The sequence below is a fragment of the Maniola hyperantus genome, chromosome 17 (genome assembly GCF_902806685.2).
Source record: "Maniola hyperantus chromosome 17, iAphHyp1.2, whole genome shotgun sequence".
NCBI lineage: Eukaryota > Metazoa > Arthropoda > Insecta > Lepidoptera > Nymphalidae > Maniola > Maniola hyperantus.
The window spans coordinates 12938553-12955059 of record NC_048552.1 but is presented as its reverse complement, the minus strand read 5'-3'; the positions used below and the strand labels follow the sequence as shown (position 1 = coordinate 12955059).

Genomic DNA, 16507 nt, shown 5'->3' with positions numbered 1-16507 from the left:
CGAAAATACTTTCTTAGCAAATGTCTACGTCATAATTGCTATCTGCATGCCAAATTTCTAGCCAAACAGACATAGATAAATGCAGGGGAAAACTGATGCCGGAAGGTCGTTCCATGTCCTAGCGGTTCGAATTAGAAACGTGGAGGCAAATCGTTTCGTACGTGTCCGTGAAGTTTTGACTACGTATGGGTGCAGACCTTGGCGATGTCTTAATAGAAAGATGAAGGAGGAACCAGGTCAAAAGGCTGCACCAGCGGTCTCTCATATTAATGCAAATACTAAGAGTGAGAAATTTAAATTCATAGAAGTTACAATTATGACAGTTCATAATCAATATATTATTACACTTCTCAGACCAGGGCGCGTTTGGAACCCTCGTAGCTTTAGTTAAGTTCGCAAAAATTTAAGTTCGTAAAAATTATCACCGCTATTAGATATTGGGGCCGATTCTCTTGTACACAATCTCTAAACTTAACTAAATTTACAGGTATAAATCTTGTGCTATACTTTTCCGCAAGCAACATTATGAAAGGGATAGCAATAAATTTAGACGTGCCATTTTAGTTTAGCTTACAGCTTGTGTACAACGGAATCAGCCAAATTATCATCTTACAAATCCCACAAAAAGTGTAATTTATTACCTATTTTGAATAAATTATATGACTTGACTTGACTTGAAACCCAGGACTGAAGAAGAAAGTAATATTCTGTGAACTTACCCAGCATGTTAAATCCGTTGATGCCGAAGAGTGCGGCGTCTCCCTGTCCACCAGGGAACACGTACAGGGTGGGGTGGCTGAACCGGATGTTGCCCACCACGTCGCTCGACACCAGCAGCTGTTCCAAGCTGGCTGGCACTACGTAGGGGTCCAGGTATGCTGTCGACAACATCAACATTTGTACATATTTTTTTAATAGAGTTTTTTAATTTAACCTTCATACATTGCGATACTCGCAAGAGTCGTACGATACCGCAGTCGCATGCCAGTAGAATACATGTTCGGTACTCGAGTTTCGTACATTATGCTACTAAAAACAAAGAATTCTTCTTGAACTTTTATACCGCCGCCATTTTGACGAGATTCGTAGGAGACGCGACGCGCGGGGACGACAAGGTGGGTATCGCGAGATAAGTAGCAGACGCGTACGATACCGGTAGCGAAGTGTTAGCGAATTACCTAACGATCCGAACGATCGATTAGGATCCAACCTAACGATCTGTACAGGCATCTAGAAGTTATGTTGCAATAAAGAAACTCAAATACATCATCATTATCATCAGGATCAACCCATCACCGGCTCACTATAGAGCACGGGTCACCTCTCAGAGTGAAAAGGTTTTGGCCATAGTCTACCACGATGGCCATATGCGGATTGGTAGACTTCACACACCTTTGAGAACTTTATGGAGAACTCTCAGGCATGGAGTTTGCCTCACGATGTTTTCCTTCGCCGTTAAAGCAAGTGATATTTAGTTAATTAAAACGCACATAACTCCGAAATGAGGTGCGTTTTAATCCTGACATGACACTTCTTCTTTTGGGCAGTCATGTAAAAAAGAGTAAAAGAGAAAACTTTGTGTAAACTTTTACTCTGTCAACGTGTAACAAACAAGTAGACAGAGTGCTTACGTAACACTTTGAAACCTTTTATCGTATCCAATAACGTTGTATGTGGGTATTGTATAGGATACCATACTTATATAATATCTATAGAATAAATGCCACCCTATTAAAGGCGATGCCATTATGGCGTTATTGAAAATGCCATACGTTCTTTGTCCGCGTTGGCTTTATTCGAAAAGGCTAAACTATTTATATAACGCGTAAAATTTAACTCCACACGCGCCATTTTAACTTTTTGTGTCAAATTTCATGTCAAAAGTATGATTTTAGTCCTTATTTTAAAGGTAAACCGTACTTTTGACATGATAGTTGACTAGAGTTAAAATGGCGCGCGAAGACTCATTTTTTACGGACTATACATCTTAGGTTATTAATTTATTCAAGGACTACACATTACTCGTGACTTTGTTAGCTCGAAAATCTATTTACACAGATTTCAACACAAAAATATAACACAAAGTTATTGCTTATATTTTTTTTTACTTTTTATATCAAAACTAGCTGATTCCCGCGGCTTCATTCGTATGGATTTAGGTTTTTAAAAATCCCGTGGGAAATCGTTAATTTTTCGGGATAAAAATTATTAGCTTATGTCACTCTCCAGCTCTTAAACTATACCCACGCAATCACGTCGATTACTCCGTTGCTACGTGATTGAAGGACAAATCAACAAACCAATAAACCAACAAACAAACAAACACACTTTCGCATTTACAATATGGGTAGTGATTTTTATGGGTTTGTAGCCTAATGAATTACAATCTAAATTACTCTAATATCTTGGCTGGTTAGCTTTTAATCACGCTAACATTATAAAAGCTGCTCTAATATCAAAATCTGAGACATTTAGAGCGGAAACTTTAGGTCATCCGATGCCTCAGGGCGAGCTAGTGAGTTTACAGCATTTAGGTCATTTAGGTCACTAGCTACGTCCTAACAACATGACTTTATAACTTCGTTTGCGAGACTTTACCTCACATGTTAATAACGAAGTTAAAGTTGTTAGTGATAAATTATATAGTTGAGAAGGAAACAACATAGGTCTGTAATCTATATTCTATATGTATGTATATACGAACAAGTTGGGTAGGTACTTAAACCAAAATTTTCTGTAATTTATAAAATACTAGCTGACCCGCCCCGGCTTCACTCGTGTTGAATTTAGAAAACCAACGTGAGGGTTGAATTTCCAAAAATCCTGAAACACAAATTTCTTAATTTGTGACCGAAATATCAAAAATTAATTTTCTTGCAAATAATTTGAAAAATTCCGGACTTTCATACAAACTTTTATCCCCTATTTAGAAGAATTTTCGAAGTTTTTAATGTTTCACCGAAAGCTTAATTACCAATTTTCATCGATGTATTTTAAAAATAACGGACTTTCATACAAACTTCCATCCCCCATTTAACCCACTTAGGGGTGGAATTTCGGAAAATCCTTTCTTAGTGAATACCTACGCTTTACAAAGAACACACCCTCCAAATTTCATGTCTCTAGAGTCTAGGACCAGTGGTTTAGGCTGTCCGTTGTAAGTCAGTCAGTCAGTTAGTCAGGACTTTGAATTTTATATATTAAAGATATCTCAAAAACATTTCACAAACTCAATTAAAAACGCAAATACCAAATATTGTTATCACACAAAGCATGAAAATACAAAAATATAAAATTAACCGGTACGCCTAATGAGTCCCGAAGCTCAAACCCGCGTCGGAGTATTTCACTGTACCCTTTTCAAAGCTGAATTAAACACCGTTTGAGCGAGAGCAAGAGACCCGCTTTTCACAATGTTAGGCCCGTTTTCCCACGGCCGTGAACATTTCAAAAGCAATTGGGTTTCGCTTTTAAAAGTTCGGACTTTGAAATGAACTCTTTTCTTTTATAAAGGCTGGGTTTTCTCGTCGTGTTCATTAAGATATTATTGTAGATTGCTTTTAGATTAATATTGAGTTATTTTAGATCCCTTAACAAAAAAGAGCAACTTCTTAATTAAAATGTGGTCGAGCTTGCCAATAAAACGGTGTAGGTTAAGTAGGAAGTAGATAACAAATTATTAAGCTTCTGACCCAAATTTTTTTTTGATTTGGAAGTTTTGTCTGGTGGCTTCGGCCGTGGCTAGTTACCACCCTAACGGCAAAGCCGTGCCGCCAAGCGATTTAGCGTTCCGGTACAATGCCGTGTAGAAACCAAAGGGGCATGGGTTTAATAAAAACTGCCATACTCCTTCCAGGTTAGCCCGCTATCATCTTAGACTGCATCATCACTTACCACCAGGTGAGATTGCAGTCAAGGGCTAACTTGTACCTGAATAATTAATAAATACAAAGTTTTTGGCCCCTTTTTGGAACTTATTTTCGAGCAAAACGGCCTAAAACTGTGCTATAATTGAGTTCAAATTTGTGATTTTTCAATAACTGAAAATAAATTTTGCTCATTTCCGAACAAAACGACCAAAACTGTATTGAAATTAAGTCTTTAGTCCGTGATTTTGAATAAAAGCGTACAATTTGAGCAAAGTTTCAATACTTTTTTTCCTCTTGTAAAATTTAATTTCGTGCAATTACACCGTTCTGTTCGCCAGCTCCTCCGTTATGCTGTGAAAAGTGCCAGTTAGCTGTTAGGCACTTTAAAATACTCTAAAAGTGCTAAGTTGTTTGCTATAAAAAGTAGGATAAAGCTTTTTCAGAGTTCTTGCGTAACTTTCAAGTCCGTAAAGAATAAAATTTACAGTAGGTACGCGGCCGAAAGTAATGCACATCGACCTTTAGATCGTGAAAAATGTCGAAAAAATACGACTGTAGTACGGAACCCTCGGTGCGCGAGTCTGACTCGCATTTGGCCGGTTTTTTTTAATAACCTTACATAGGTATAAATTCCAGTACGTTGTAGTTGGTATGAGTTATCTTTTTTATAAAAGGAAAAGGTGACCGACTGACTGACTGTTCTATCAACGCACAGCTCAAACTACTAGACGGATAGGGCTGAAATATGGCATGCAGATAGCTATTAAGACATAGGCATCCGCTAAGAAAGGATTTTTGAAAATGCAACCCCTGAGGGGGTGAAATAGGGGTTTAAAGTTTGTGTAGTCGACGCGGATGGCTTACATAGGTAAATTCTAGTACGTTGTACATTAGTGATATAATATAACACAGGGCACTTGGGAAAAATACACTCAATTGAACTTTAAAATGAGCCCCGCGTGCCTGCAAATAATGGGGGTAGTTACTCTCAGCTAACGGCATATGGGGCTCACTTGGGATTTTCCGAACAAATAAACATGTACTTACGGCTTAATCCACCATTTGAAAACAATTTTCTTCAGCGAGTATCTATACTATATCACTCCATCCAAACCATCTAATATTATAAATGCGAAATGTGTGTCTGTCTGTCTGCATGTTTGTCTGCTAGCTTTTTACAGCTCGTCTACCTATTCAACTGCTTTTAACGAATTTTGTTACAGAGACAGCTTGGAGCCCGGAGATGAACATAGGCCACTCTAGGTATATCTTCGGAAAATTGAGTTTCCATGAGCTTTTTGAAAACTTAAACCCACGTGGACGAATCCATCCATCCCTACCCATATTATTATAGATGCGAAAGTGTGTTTGTTTGTTGGTTTGTACTTCAATCACGTCGCAACGGAGCAACCGATTGACGTGATTTTTTGCTTGGGTATAATCTGGAGAGTGTTATAGGCTACTTTTTACTCCAGAAATTCAAAGAGTTCCCACGGGATTTTTAAAACCTAAATCCACGCGAACGAAGTCGCGGGCATCAGCTAGTTGCAAATAAAACATCTGACTGACGCTAGAGGTCAACGAACGTTGTGTAAGTAGGCCACTCGGAGTCAATGCGTCAACGTCGTAGGCGGGGCATTAACACGAGTTTGCATTGCGGGGTCGAAAAATACTAAATCACTAAAACTACAAAATGAGACAAATGGTTATTGGTATTGGATTTTGTTTAGGTAGTATAACAATAACGCTAAGTTTTTGCTTGTGTTCTGGTACATCCTGTATAGTACGACCATAAAACTTTTGATATTTCGTTCACAACAAACTAATAGTTGAACAACACTTGATATATTGTAAAAGCAATTTAAACTCCATAGCAACTTATATCCATCCACCTGACTCTACTCACGGGCTCTTACGAATTACGAGCTAATATTTAATTTAATTCTCAGCTTTCCAAAAGCTTTTATGAGTACTAGATCTACCTAATGGAATATCAATGATTTCGTTTTCAGCATTTTTATACACTTCAGCTTCGCAACTTGCTGAGCTATAATATGTCGGTTACTGGTGATGTTGGATAAAAAGAATACCCGGCTGAGTTTATTGTGGGCCCTTCTCAGACCTGGCGCGTTTAGTTTTTCCTTCGTAGCTTTAGTTTTAAGGCGAGTCACCGAGGCGGGCAGCGCAGCTTTGAAGTAAACCGCTTGGCAACGTTCAAATTCTGTGTTTCAAACGTTAAATTTGAATTTAATAAATTATAGAAGTCCTGTTGAAAACCAAAATTCAGCAGGTTCTCTGTAGTACTTAAAGACAAATATTGCCATATAAAAATTATTTGCCAAGTCAGAAATTTTAGTGTTAAATAATTCGTTTTAGACTTTTATTTCGGCTTATTTCAAGATTTTATTCGATCGAGTGAAGTACTTCCTATTGTGTATCAAAGTAGCACATTCTTTAGACAATGTCTTTAGGTATATTGTATATTTTTAGCAAGGCCATTATTTAATAGTAAATACCTAAAACATTTGATCTAGCAAACCAGTTTTTTTCCGCTTAGCCTCGGTGACTCGCCTTAAGTTCATGTAATAATTATTATCACCACTATATCATTTTACAAATGCAACAACCGGCATCAAAAAGTGTAATTTATTACCTACTAGCTGATGCCCGCGACTTCGTCCGCGTGGATTTAGGTTTAAAAAATCCCGTGGGAACTCCTTGTAAAAAGTAGCCTACGTGTTAATCCAGGGTATAGTCTATCTCCATTCCAAATTTCAGCCAAATCTGTCCAGTAGTTTTTGCGTGATTGAGTAACAAACATCCAAACATAGATATAGGATATAGGATATAGGATATAGGATTAGGATTAGGATTTTCAATAAATTATTTGACTTTTGACTTTTGATGTGTGGCACAACTTTCAAAGAATAAATGTTTTTTCTTTCTTCTTTCTTTCAGAGCCTTTGCTACTCGCTACCCGCTTATTACTTACGCTTGAAGTTTAATAGGTATATGTATTAAATATATTGTGCGGTATTCACCCCCGGGCGCGGCGGGAGACGACAAACTTTTACTATTGAAACTCCAGACGACAAATTAACCGTGCGGAATTCGTAATTCCACGTACGAAGCCTGACATTCTCAACAATGGAGTATTGGCGTGTAGTTGTTAGGTTTGTTAGAGAGCGGTAACTTTATTGTAAGTAATTTGTAACGAGCCTGGAGCGTGCTCGCTGTATGGCGGAGCATTAATAACTTCGGAGTACCTAAGTTATGTATTTTCTAATTAAATTGAATATACAAACTAGTCAAGAGTTGAGTCGCAACTTCATCGGTGTGATTTTAAGCTTATTTCGTGGTTTAACGACATATTTTTAACCGACTTCAAAAAAAGGAGGAGGTTCTCAATTCGTCGGAATCTTTTTTTTTTTATGTATGTTTCCCGATTACTCGAAGACGCCTGGACCGATTTTGACAATTCTTTTTTTGTTTGAAAGGGTTACTAGGTATACTTCAAAGTTGGTCCCATTTAAATTTGGTGAAGATCTGATGAACATCTTCGAAGATAGATACTGGAACTCCTCAACGGATAAGAGTAAATTGCTCGCGATCAGTGTAAACAGTAGATTTTTAACCAGACATAGCATAATTCCATGGGACCACTAAAAATTGTGAAATAAAAATTTTTTACAAAAAAAATAAAAACCGACTTCGATACACAAACACTAAATATTGAAAAATAATTTAATTTATTACCGAATATATTATGTATACAAGAGTTAATATAGTTCCATAATAATATTTTTTGGGGTCGGAGCCAATGAGGTGCCATTGTGGAGTCTCATAAAAATATGAAGTCTAGACGATTCTCGCAGCTAAAGCTAATTGGCACCGGCACCAAAAAGTATTATTATGGAACTATATTAACTCTTGTATACATAATATATTCGATAATAAATTAAATTATTTTTCAATTTTTAGTGTTTATGTATCGAAGTCGGTTTTTATTTTTTTTGTATTTTTTTTTTATAATCAATAGCGTGCAGGTCATAGAGGCATTAATGCACTGCTTACCCAAGTTGTAAGCTCAATGCATTATGACCTGCCAGTAAACAGGTTCCTACCTAAACTATACCTAATGCCTACCCTGGCTTCAAACCATATGCACGCCACATTAATGTAGCTATCGGGTACATACCACGATTAATTTTTATGCAAATATGAAAACCTTGATGGGAGCTTCATATTCGTGTCTTTTGGTGTGGAGACCTTGGGGCCGCGTGGGGCCCGGGGGCTCGAGATCTTTTTGAGGAAATTACGAAAAGGGTTATCGAGTCAACCGGGGACCCGAGAGCTGGCAGCTACCTTGGACAAAGAATTAGTTTGGCCATCCAAAGGGGTAATGCTGCCGGCATCTTGGGTACAATGCCTTGCTGCGGTGGTCTCGATGAGTTTTTAGATTTAATTTAATTTATTTTAGTTTAAATTTAATGTTGTTTTTTTAGTTTATTAAATAGAATAATTAATTTTTAAATCTACCAATAAAAAAGTAAAATAAATAAATGTTTTGGTTATAATTTAATGTATTTTCTTTTTAATTTAGATTAAAGTTTATTTAATAGCATTGTCTGTTATTCTTATACCTTCTAAAATAACTGATATAAACAATTCAGTGAGTTTGAAGCCAAGTGTTGGTGTACAAAATTATTCCAGCGTGAATGCTATTCAACAGACAAGAGACGTCATTAGGCGTGATTGCCGTGAACACAGAACGGTTGTTCTATTGACTTGTCGGTAGGTCTCTGAAGTTCGTCTGGATTGCCATATTCATATGCTAACTACCTAGTATAGCGTGAGAGACAAAGCTTTGTAATTTAGGTTTAGATGCGGTTCAATTCAATCTCAAAATAAATGTCAAATCGGCTACATCCATCATCTCTTTTGTTGTGGGCTCTTCTCAGACCTGGGCGCGTTTGGAACCCTCGTAGCTTTAGTTTTAAGTACGTATTAATTATCACCGCTATATCATCTTACAAATTAAAATTTTGACTATCAGTAAGCGTAAAATATTACCTATTCTGAATAAATAATTTGAGTTTGAGTTTGAGTTTATCTATACAAGGTGTTAGATAATGTCCATACCATCCCGGCAAGCTGAGGTTAGGACCGAGTGTAGATGTACCAAAAAACTGGTTAAGTGCGAGTCGGATTCGCACATGAAGGATTCCGTAGCATCGTAAAATAATTTTTTGTCACGTAACCACAAATTCACGATGCCCAGAATTTCCCATTTACTTGTTCTATAAGACATTGCTACCTGCCAAATTTTATGATTCTAGATCAACGAGAAGAACCTACAGGTCTCCTCCTCTTGACGAGTTTTGACAGGCACAACAGACAAACAGACAGACGGCGATACTCTTGATTTTTCATTTCTGAAAGCCAGTGAAACTAATATTTTCAGCTGATTTCAGCAACTCCGGCTCCTTTAGAGTATTTTAAAGCTGTTATTACTATACAACGGCGGGTAGATATGTTGTTTTATTAGATTCGCGTGAGCAAAGACAGACAAAACTTCGACAACAAAATTTATGGCTCCTTTGATCCTGAAATACACCCCCGTGTGTCTGACGATGTTCTAACGTACTTATAGAAGAACCTAAGTGAAATTGAAGGATTCTAGGAAAGTAAGTCTTGGTGGATAAAATTTAAAGTTCTATTTCCATTGAACTTAAAGATGTGAAATTCTAAGCCATCAGTGCAAATCAAAGAGTCATGATAGCCTAATAGCGATGTCCGCATTATAATCGGAGGGTCAGGGGTTTGAATCCGGCCATGCAATGTTAACTTTTCGGAGTTATGTGTATTTTAAGGAATTAAATATCATTTTTTAATGTATATAACGGGTACATAGCAATATTAATTTTTGTTTTTATTGGTCGATATTTCAACCCAATAGCACGGGTCGTGGTCACGACGGGACTGCGGTGCTGCGAGAGATGTAGTTCGAGCTGTCAAGGGCAGTAGCGAACTACCCTCTTTCTTGTTCTACACTACCACTTGCTCTTTATGCTGCTACGCGGGACACTAAAAAATCGCATGTCTCGGTTTTTTTGCAATAGTCACAGTTGGATAGAAAAGTCATTTAGTTTGGTACTCACCGATAAAGTCCTTGATGGCTTGAGAGCCAGAGTCGAGTATGTCCGTGGGGTTGACCCTAATCTTGCAGTGCTTGACGAAGGGCATCTCGGGCAGCTTGTGCCACTCCCCGCCGCCGGTGGCGCAGTGGATGTCGATGGAGATGGAGTTCTCGTACGCGCGGATCACGCGCTGCACTTCGTTCTCTTGGTAAGCGTCAGAAAAATCCGATAGGGAGAATGTCCCGTCCTGGAACAACATTTTTTTATGGTAGTAAAAAGAGTAAGACTTAGTAGCTGTGATAGCCTAGTGGTTAGGACGTCCGCCTTCTAATCGCACTTGCTTTAACGGTGAAGGAAAACATAGTGAGGAAACCTGCATGCCTGAGAGTTCTCCATAGTGTTCTCAAAGGTGTGTGAAGTCTACCAATCCGCACATGGCCAGCGTGGTAGACTATGGCCAAACCCTTCTTACTCTGAGAGGAGACCCGTGCTCTGCAGTGAGCCGGCGATGGGTTGATCATGATGATGATGATGAAAAATATTAAAGTGGTCTTTAGGCCTAGATAAATCTAGATGAAAATTCCGCATCAATTACTTCGCTGAAATTAATCAATCCTTTTTCCGCGATCTGATGGTAAGTGATGATGCAGTCTACGATGGAAGTAGGATAACTTGGAAGGGGTATCGCAGTTTTATTGAACCCCTTATCGGCTTACGTACCGTAACAAAAAAAAATTACTTGGCGGGACGGCTTTGTTGGTAACTAGCCACGACAGAAACCTCTCACCAGACCAGACCAGAGAGAATTATTCGGAGATTATAAATTTCCAAACTGCCCTTGTCGAGAATCGAACCGCACTTATAAGACGTCCAATCTATCTTCATTCTGTCGATAAGTTAAGAGTCACAAACCAGCCTTCATGAAATAAATATTTTGACTTCTTTAAAGTAAGTATTTTAGGGCTAAGCCAGCGAGGTGGACTATGGCCAAAACCTTTTCATTCTGAGAGACCCATCAGTAGTGAGCCAGCGATGTGTTGATGATGATGGTGACTACATTTGTAGCTATAAAAAGTATTACATAAAGCCATAAAGGAGGGTTTTCCGTTTCCCGGATAAATCAATGTCGTTTAATTTCCCCGGTTAACGTCGCGTTGCAGCGTGGCGGACTCGGGCCGGAAATTAAACTCCGGTAACGAGTTTCGCGTAGCGTTATTGCATGTTATGGCACGTTGCAGTCACAACACCTGTCGTTAACATTTTTGATGTTAATTTTAAAACGAACAGTTGAAAATAGCAAACGAGTAGGTATAGTCTGTACAAAATGACTTTTCACGCGCCATTTTAACTCTACGGGTAAAACTGTACGGTTCCTGAAATCGTAACTCATTTTGTACGAATTATACATTTGTGAATAGCGAGAAAAATGTTTGACGAGTCCATTGCCTAACATTATATTGTACAAATTATTATGGTAATTTTTTTTTGGAGAACTCTCAGGTTTCTTCACGATGCTATCCTTCACAGTAAAAGCAAGTGGTAAAGTGTTCTTGGAGATCCAGAAAAAATTAAGGTGTAATTTCTGCCTAGCTACTGAAAGCTGAAAATTGGTGCCAGCTGATTTTTTTTGAATAAAAATAGCGAGCAAATGAGCAGGCAGGTCGACTTGATGTTAAGTGAATACCGTCGCCCGTGAATATTTGCAGCACCAGAGAAATCGCCAATGCGTTGCCGGCCTTGATGGCTGGAATTGGTTCGAGAGATGATGATGAGCACTTAAGAGAGTCAGGGTATGTCTTCGGACGTGGTACTCACTTGCATGATCCAGGAGCCGTTGCCGGCGAAGGTGTATCCCGCGTGCACCAGGTGGCGGTGGCGCGTGAACGAGCTGAGCAGGTTCCTCATGCACTGCATCAGCGTGTTCATCTGAGGGTGTATCAGGATCTCCGTCACGAGGTTCTCGGACGCGTATTGGATGAGTCTCTCTCCTGAAAAGAATACCCACTTTTAGTGACGTCAATCAATATATTGCTTCAGGCTTTTGTTTAAAATATTCATTTGCAGTAATTTTTTTTTCTTTTTTTTTTAAAGAATATTAGCCATGTTAAAATGACTAATATTCCCCTTTCCTGTCCAACTAAGCGTCAGGCTTGTGCTAGGAGTAGGTACGACAATAGTGCAACGGGCGGGGTTTGAACCGTCGACCTTTCGGTTTTCAGTCCACTCCTTTACCGGTTGAGCTATTGAGGCTATTAAAAACTTTACGGCCATGGCACTGTTCACGACAGTTAGAAAAAAACGTGAAGGCTTCACCTACACTGGTAGGCGTCAAATGTTAGTGTAGTGTAATAATTATATTGGAAATGTAGGTACTTATAAAATAAAGTCAGTTGTTGGTCAACCAGCTTCATTTCATTACATGGCGGCAGCGGTGGGATTCGAACCCACGCCCTTTCGGACTGGTGATTTCATTACTGGGCCTCGTTTCATTACAGTTACCTACATTTGACGCTAGGCTATGAAACGACTATATTATTGTCTACAGTGGCGTGCACAGGATTTAAAGCCAGGGTATGCATTTAGGTATGAACTTATTTTCCGGCAGGTTTTAATGAAAAATAAGCATTGATTTATTACAATAAGGGTAAGCAGTGCGTTTATGCCTCTATCAGCTGCACGCCACTGATTGTCTACTAGCTGATGCCCGCAACTTCGTACGCGTGGATTTAGGTTTTTAAAAATCCTGTGGAAACTCTTCAATTTTCCGGGATAAAAAGTAGCCTATGTCCTACCTCGGGATGCAAGCTATTATGTTGTGCCCACGATGGGGGAGGAGATCCAAATGATACACACGTCCTTCCTTAAACCAAGTCTGTTTAGTAGTACTACAAATTATTATACCCTTTGCCACCACACCTCACTATCTCTGTACCAAATTTCGTCAAAATTGGTTGAACGGTTGAGCCGTGAAAAGCTAGAAGACAGACAGACAGACACACAGACAGACAGACACACTTTCGCATTTATAATATTAGTATGGATGGATGATGTCATAATAAGAATTATTACCTACTGTGTACATTTATGATTTCACATCACCCCTAGCCTATAAAACCAAGAGTTTCGTCACCCTAGTTACTAACTCTGGCATTATCATAAAACTAAAAAAAAAGACGATCCAAGAGCATCATTACTAGAAGTACTTTACGCTGTAGTCCATGAAAGTATTTTTCAGTAAGTAAAATATTTATGCTAAGAACATCGTCTTCCAAACAAGTAGGTCCTTCAGACGGCTGTCTCAAGAGAACGGACCCTCAAGTTCCAAAAAATATCGTCTATAATGGCTTAGGTAACAACACAGGCTTAGTATGAGATTGTACTTCTCGCGAACGTTAGAGTATAGAGTTCAAGCATATAAAATTTATCCCTAAGAGCTAGCGCGCACCATGGTGCGATGAGTTGCGGTGCGTTTTAAAATCCGCAAATTTGAATTTTAAACAATCAAAATCGTAATTGTTAATTGTATAATAATTATATATTTACTATTTATTTATTGTCAAAATATCTAACTTTTGCAATGCCCTAACAGGGTTTCATGTTATCATGAAAGCAAATGAATAAAATATAAACGAATATAAACGAAAATCCGGTGCGGAAATAATTCCGCAGTAGTTCCGCTATAGTTCACAGATTTTGCGGAAAAAGGTACGTTTTTGGTAGGCCATCGTGTTTTAAATTTTTTAAATTACGACTTGATATAATGATCAAGTTTGTCCTAACAGCTCTCAAAGCGGAAACATTGCGAAATTAAAATCGGTAGAATTGAATTTTTAACCTTAAATTATAGACCTTTAAGGTCCATTTTACGTTATTTATTTTGCCTCTCGAATTCTATCAGCGTTGGTGAGATGTAAAATCTCATACTAAGCCCACTGTCCTCTGGCGTGACATCACAAGATGGCGGCCGTGACCCCAAAACAAATGACATTATCGCGGCGCAAATTGTGTCGTTTATCCCGAAATACAAAAGGCAATAAAGGCAGAATTGAGCAAGATACAAAAGAAAATAGAGGTTGAATTTATCTGTGACTTGTCCAGAGCTTTATATTATTCATTTCAGTTAACAACAGTGGTAACCTGTTCCAACCATATGTAGCACTTAAGTTAATCATCATCATCATCATTATCAAACGATAGACATCCATTGTTGGAAATAGGTCTACTCTCTTGTAGGGACTTCCACACGCCACGGTCTTGCGCCGCCTGAATCCAGCGGCTCCCTGGGACTCGGATTTTGTGTGGCGATCTGTGCTCAGTAATGATCTGTCGATGAATTGAGGCGATGATAACAATTGGTGACAAAAGGTCTTATTATCCAACTGTAATACAATACTTATTATTACAGTTGGATAGGATATTACATCGCGTAGATTTAGGTTTTTATAAAACCAACTGGATTTATAAAAACCTAAATCTACGCGAACGAAGTCGCGGGCATCATCTAGTAATAAATAAATAACAATAAAAAAAACGTACACAAAGCCTAACAAGACTTTGTGGAAGTCAAATCAAAATTAGTCAAAGGGCGAAAGCGAACTTTGGTTTGAATAATGTATGTAAGTTGGCAGACTTGAATAAAACTTGGAGAGGGCAAAGAAAGCCGTCAAACACTTGAATTAATGTAGATCTCCCACTCCTAACACGGAGTGAAGGAAATTTTAACGTCCTTGAGCGACCTTCATTAGGGTTGGCACTTTCTGTCAAGTGACATGGGTTGGGAAATGGGCGTGGCAGATTCAATAGAGACTGACAATAGACCGCCTTATGCTTGTGAAGGTCTATTTGAATAATGTATGTTTTGAGGTTCGTCTTTTAGACAAAAAAAATAGTTTCCACTTGTTTAGATTAGACCGCTTGGATACGTTTTCTAAAAACATTAAATACCGTGATTCTGATCTTTTTGAAAAATACATTTGACATCATACGCTTAGATTAAGAACTATACTGTTTTTAATCAGTATGTTTAATTAGACCGACGGAATAATAATTGTGATTTGAAGAACTTGAATGTTTTAAAAAATCACTATGTAATAAACTCTAGTTTTATAAGGCAACTAGCTTATGCTCGCGACTTCGTCCGTGTGCACTACACAAATTTCAAAGCCCTATTTCACCCCTTTAAGGGTTGAATTTTCAAAAATCCTTTCTTAGCGGATGCCTACGTCATAATAGCTATATCTGCATGCCAAATTTCAGCCTAATTCGTCAGGTAGTTTAAGCTGTGCGTTGATAGATCAGTCAGTCAGTCAGTCACCCACCTTTTCCTTTTATATATTTAGATATAACGCATGCCTACATTAAGGTAAACATGTATTTTGCTACACCATTATTCTAAGTTACACTTATCCATGTTTTAGAAATTTTAAATTATTTTATTTTATTTAAAAAAAATATCCTGGTAGTGTCAACCCTGACCTTCCAGCGGTATTACAATTAAAGTCCCTTTGTTGCTTGTTTACTCTTGTAAGAAAATAACACAGCACTCAAGTTACTTTACTTCATTTCTTATCTTGAAAATTGTGTTACATTTATGAAAGAGCTGGCTTTCACGTGAAGGTACTAATTAATTTTTTTTAATATTCTTTAAATTAGAAAAATTCTTTAGATTTTAATTTAAAAGACATTTTCTTTGACGCAAACTAATAAGATATGCTTTAATAACGCATTACTTGAGTATCTTCAAGTTGCAATCTAAATGAATAGGTTTTTTTTATTCAAGCCCGTCCGTTATTAGTTTCCATAACAGATGATTGTCATCTAAGGGGAATTTAGAAAAACTGTGAAAAGTGGATTTTTCTAGTTGTGATGATGTCATTGCTTCACTTGAGTGGAGAAAATAGTGTAATTTCTGCGGCAATATGTTTGAGATTTTTCCCCGAATGTCTGCAATAAGACCTACCTACCTGCCTGCTTTTATGCCTTGTGACGTCATTAATCACTCCGTACAGCGTGACGTTGATAATTTTTTTTCTAATATATATAAAAACTAGCTGATGCCCGCGACTTCGTACGCGTGGATTTGGGTTTTTAAAAATCCTGTGGGAACTCCTAAATTTTCCGGGATAAAAAGTACCTAGCCTATGTCCTTCCCCGGGTTGCAAGCTAACTCTGTACCAAATTTCGTCAAAATCGGTTGAACGGTTGAGCCGTTAAAAGCTAGCAGACAGACAGACAGACTCACTTTCGCATTTATAATATTAGTATGGATGAATCGCTGAATGTGTTGCTAAGCGCAAATCTCGAGAACAGCTGAACCAATTTCGCAAATTCTTTTTTTATAATATTCCTTGAAGTACGAGGATGGTTGTCAAATCACGTCATTTTTTTACTACAGTCCATGCAAGACTCTATTTAACTTAACTATAGTAACTTTAAGCTATCAATGGAAATGCTTGAAGGCTCATCATCGAGCTCCACTTAAAGTTGGAGCGGCGGATG

At 38.1% G+C, this 16507-nt stretch overlaps 1 protein-coding gene across 1 annotated transcript in view; it reads right to left on the bottom strand.

Moving 5' to 3' along the window:
• LOC117990037 (microtubule-associated protein futsch-like) overlaps positions 1-16507 on the bottom strand; it is a 179873-nt gene that overhangs the window by 46267 nt on the left and 117099 nt on the right. Inside the window, 3 exon segments of the mRNA XM_034977471.2 lie at positions 720-878; positions 10031-10256; positions 11825-11997. Coding sequence (XP_034833362.2) covers positions 720-878; positions 10031-10256; positions 11825-11997 — 558 coding nt within the window.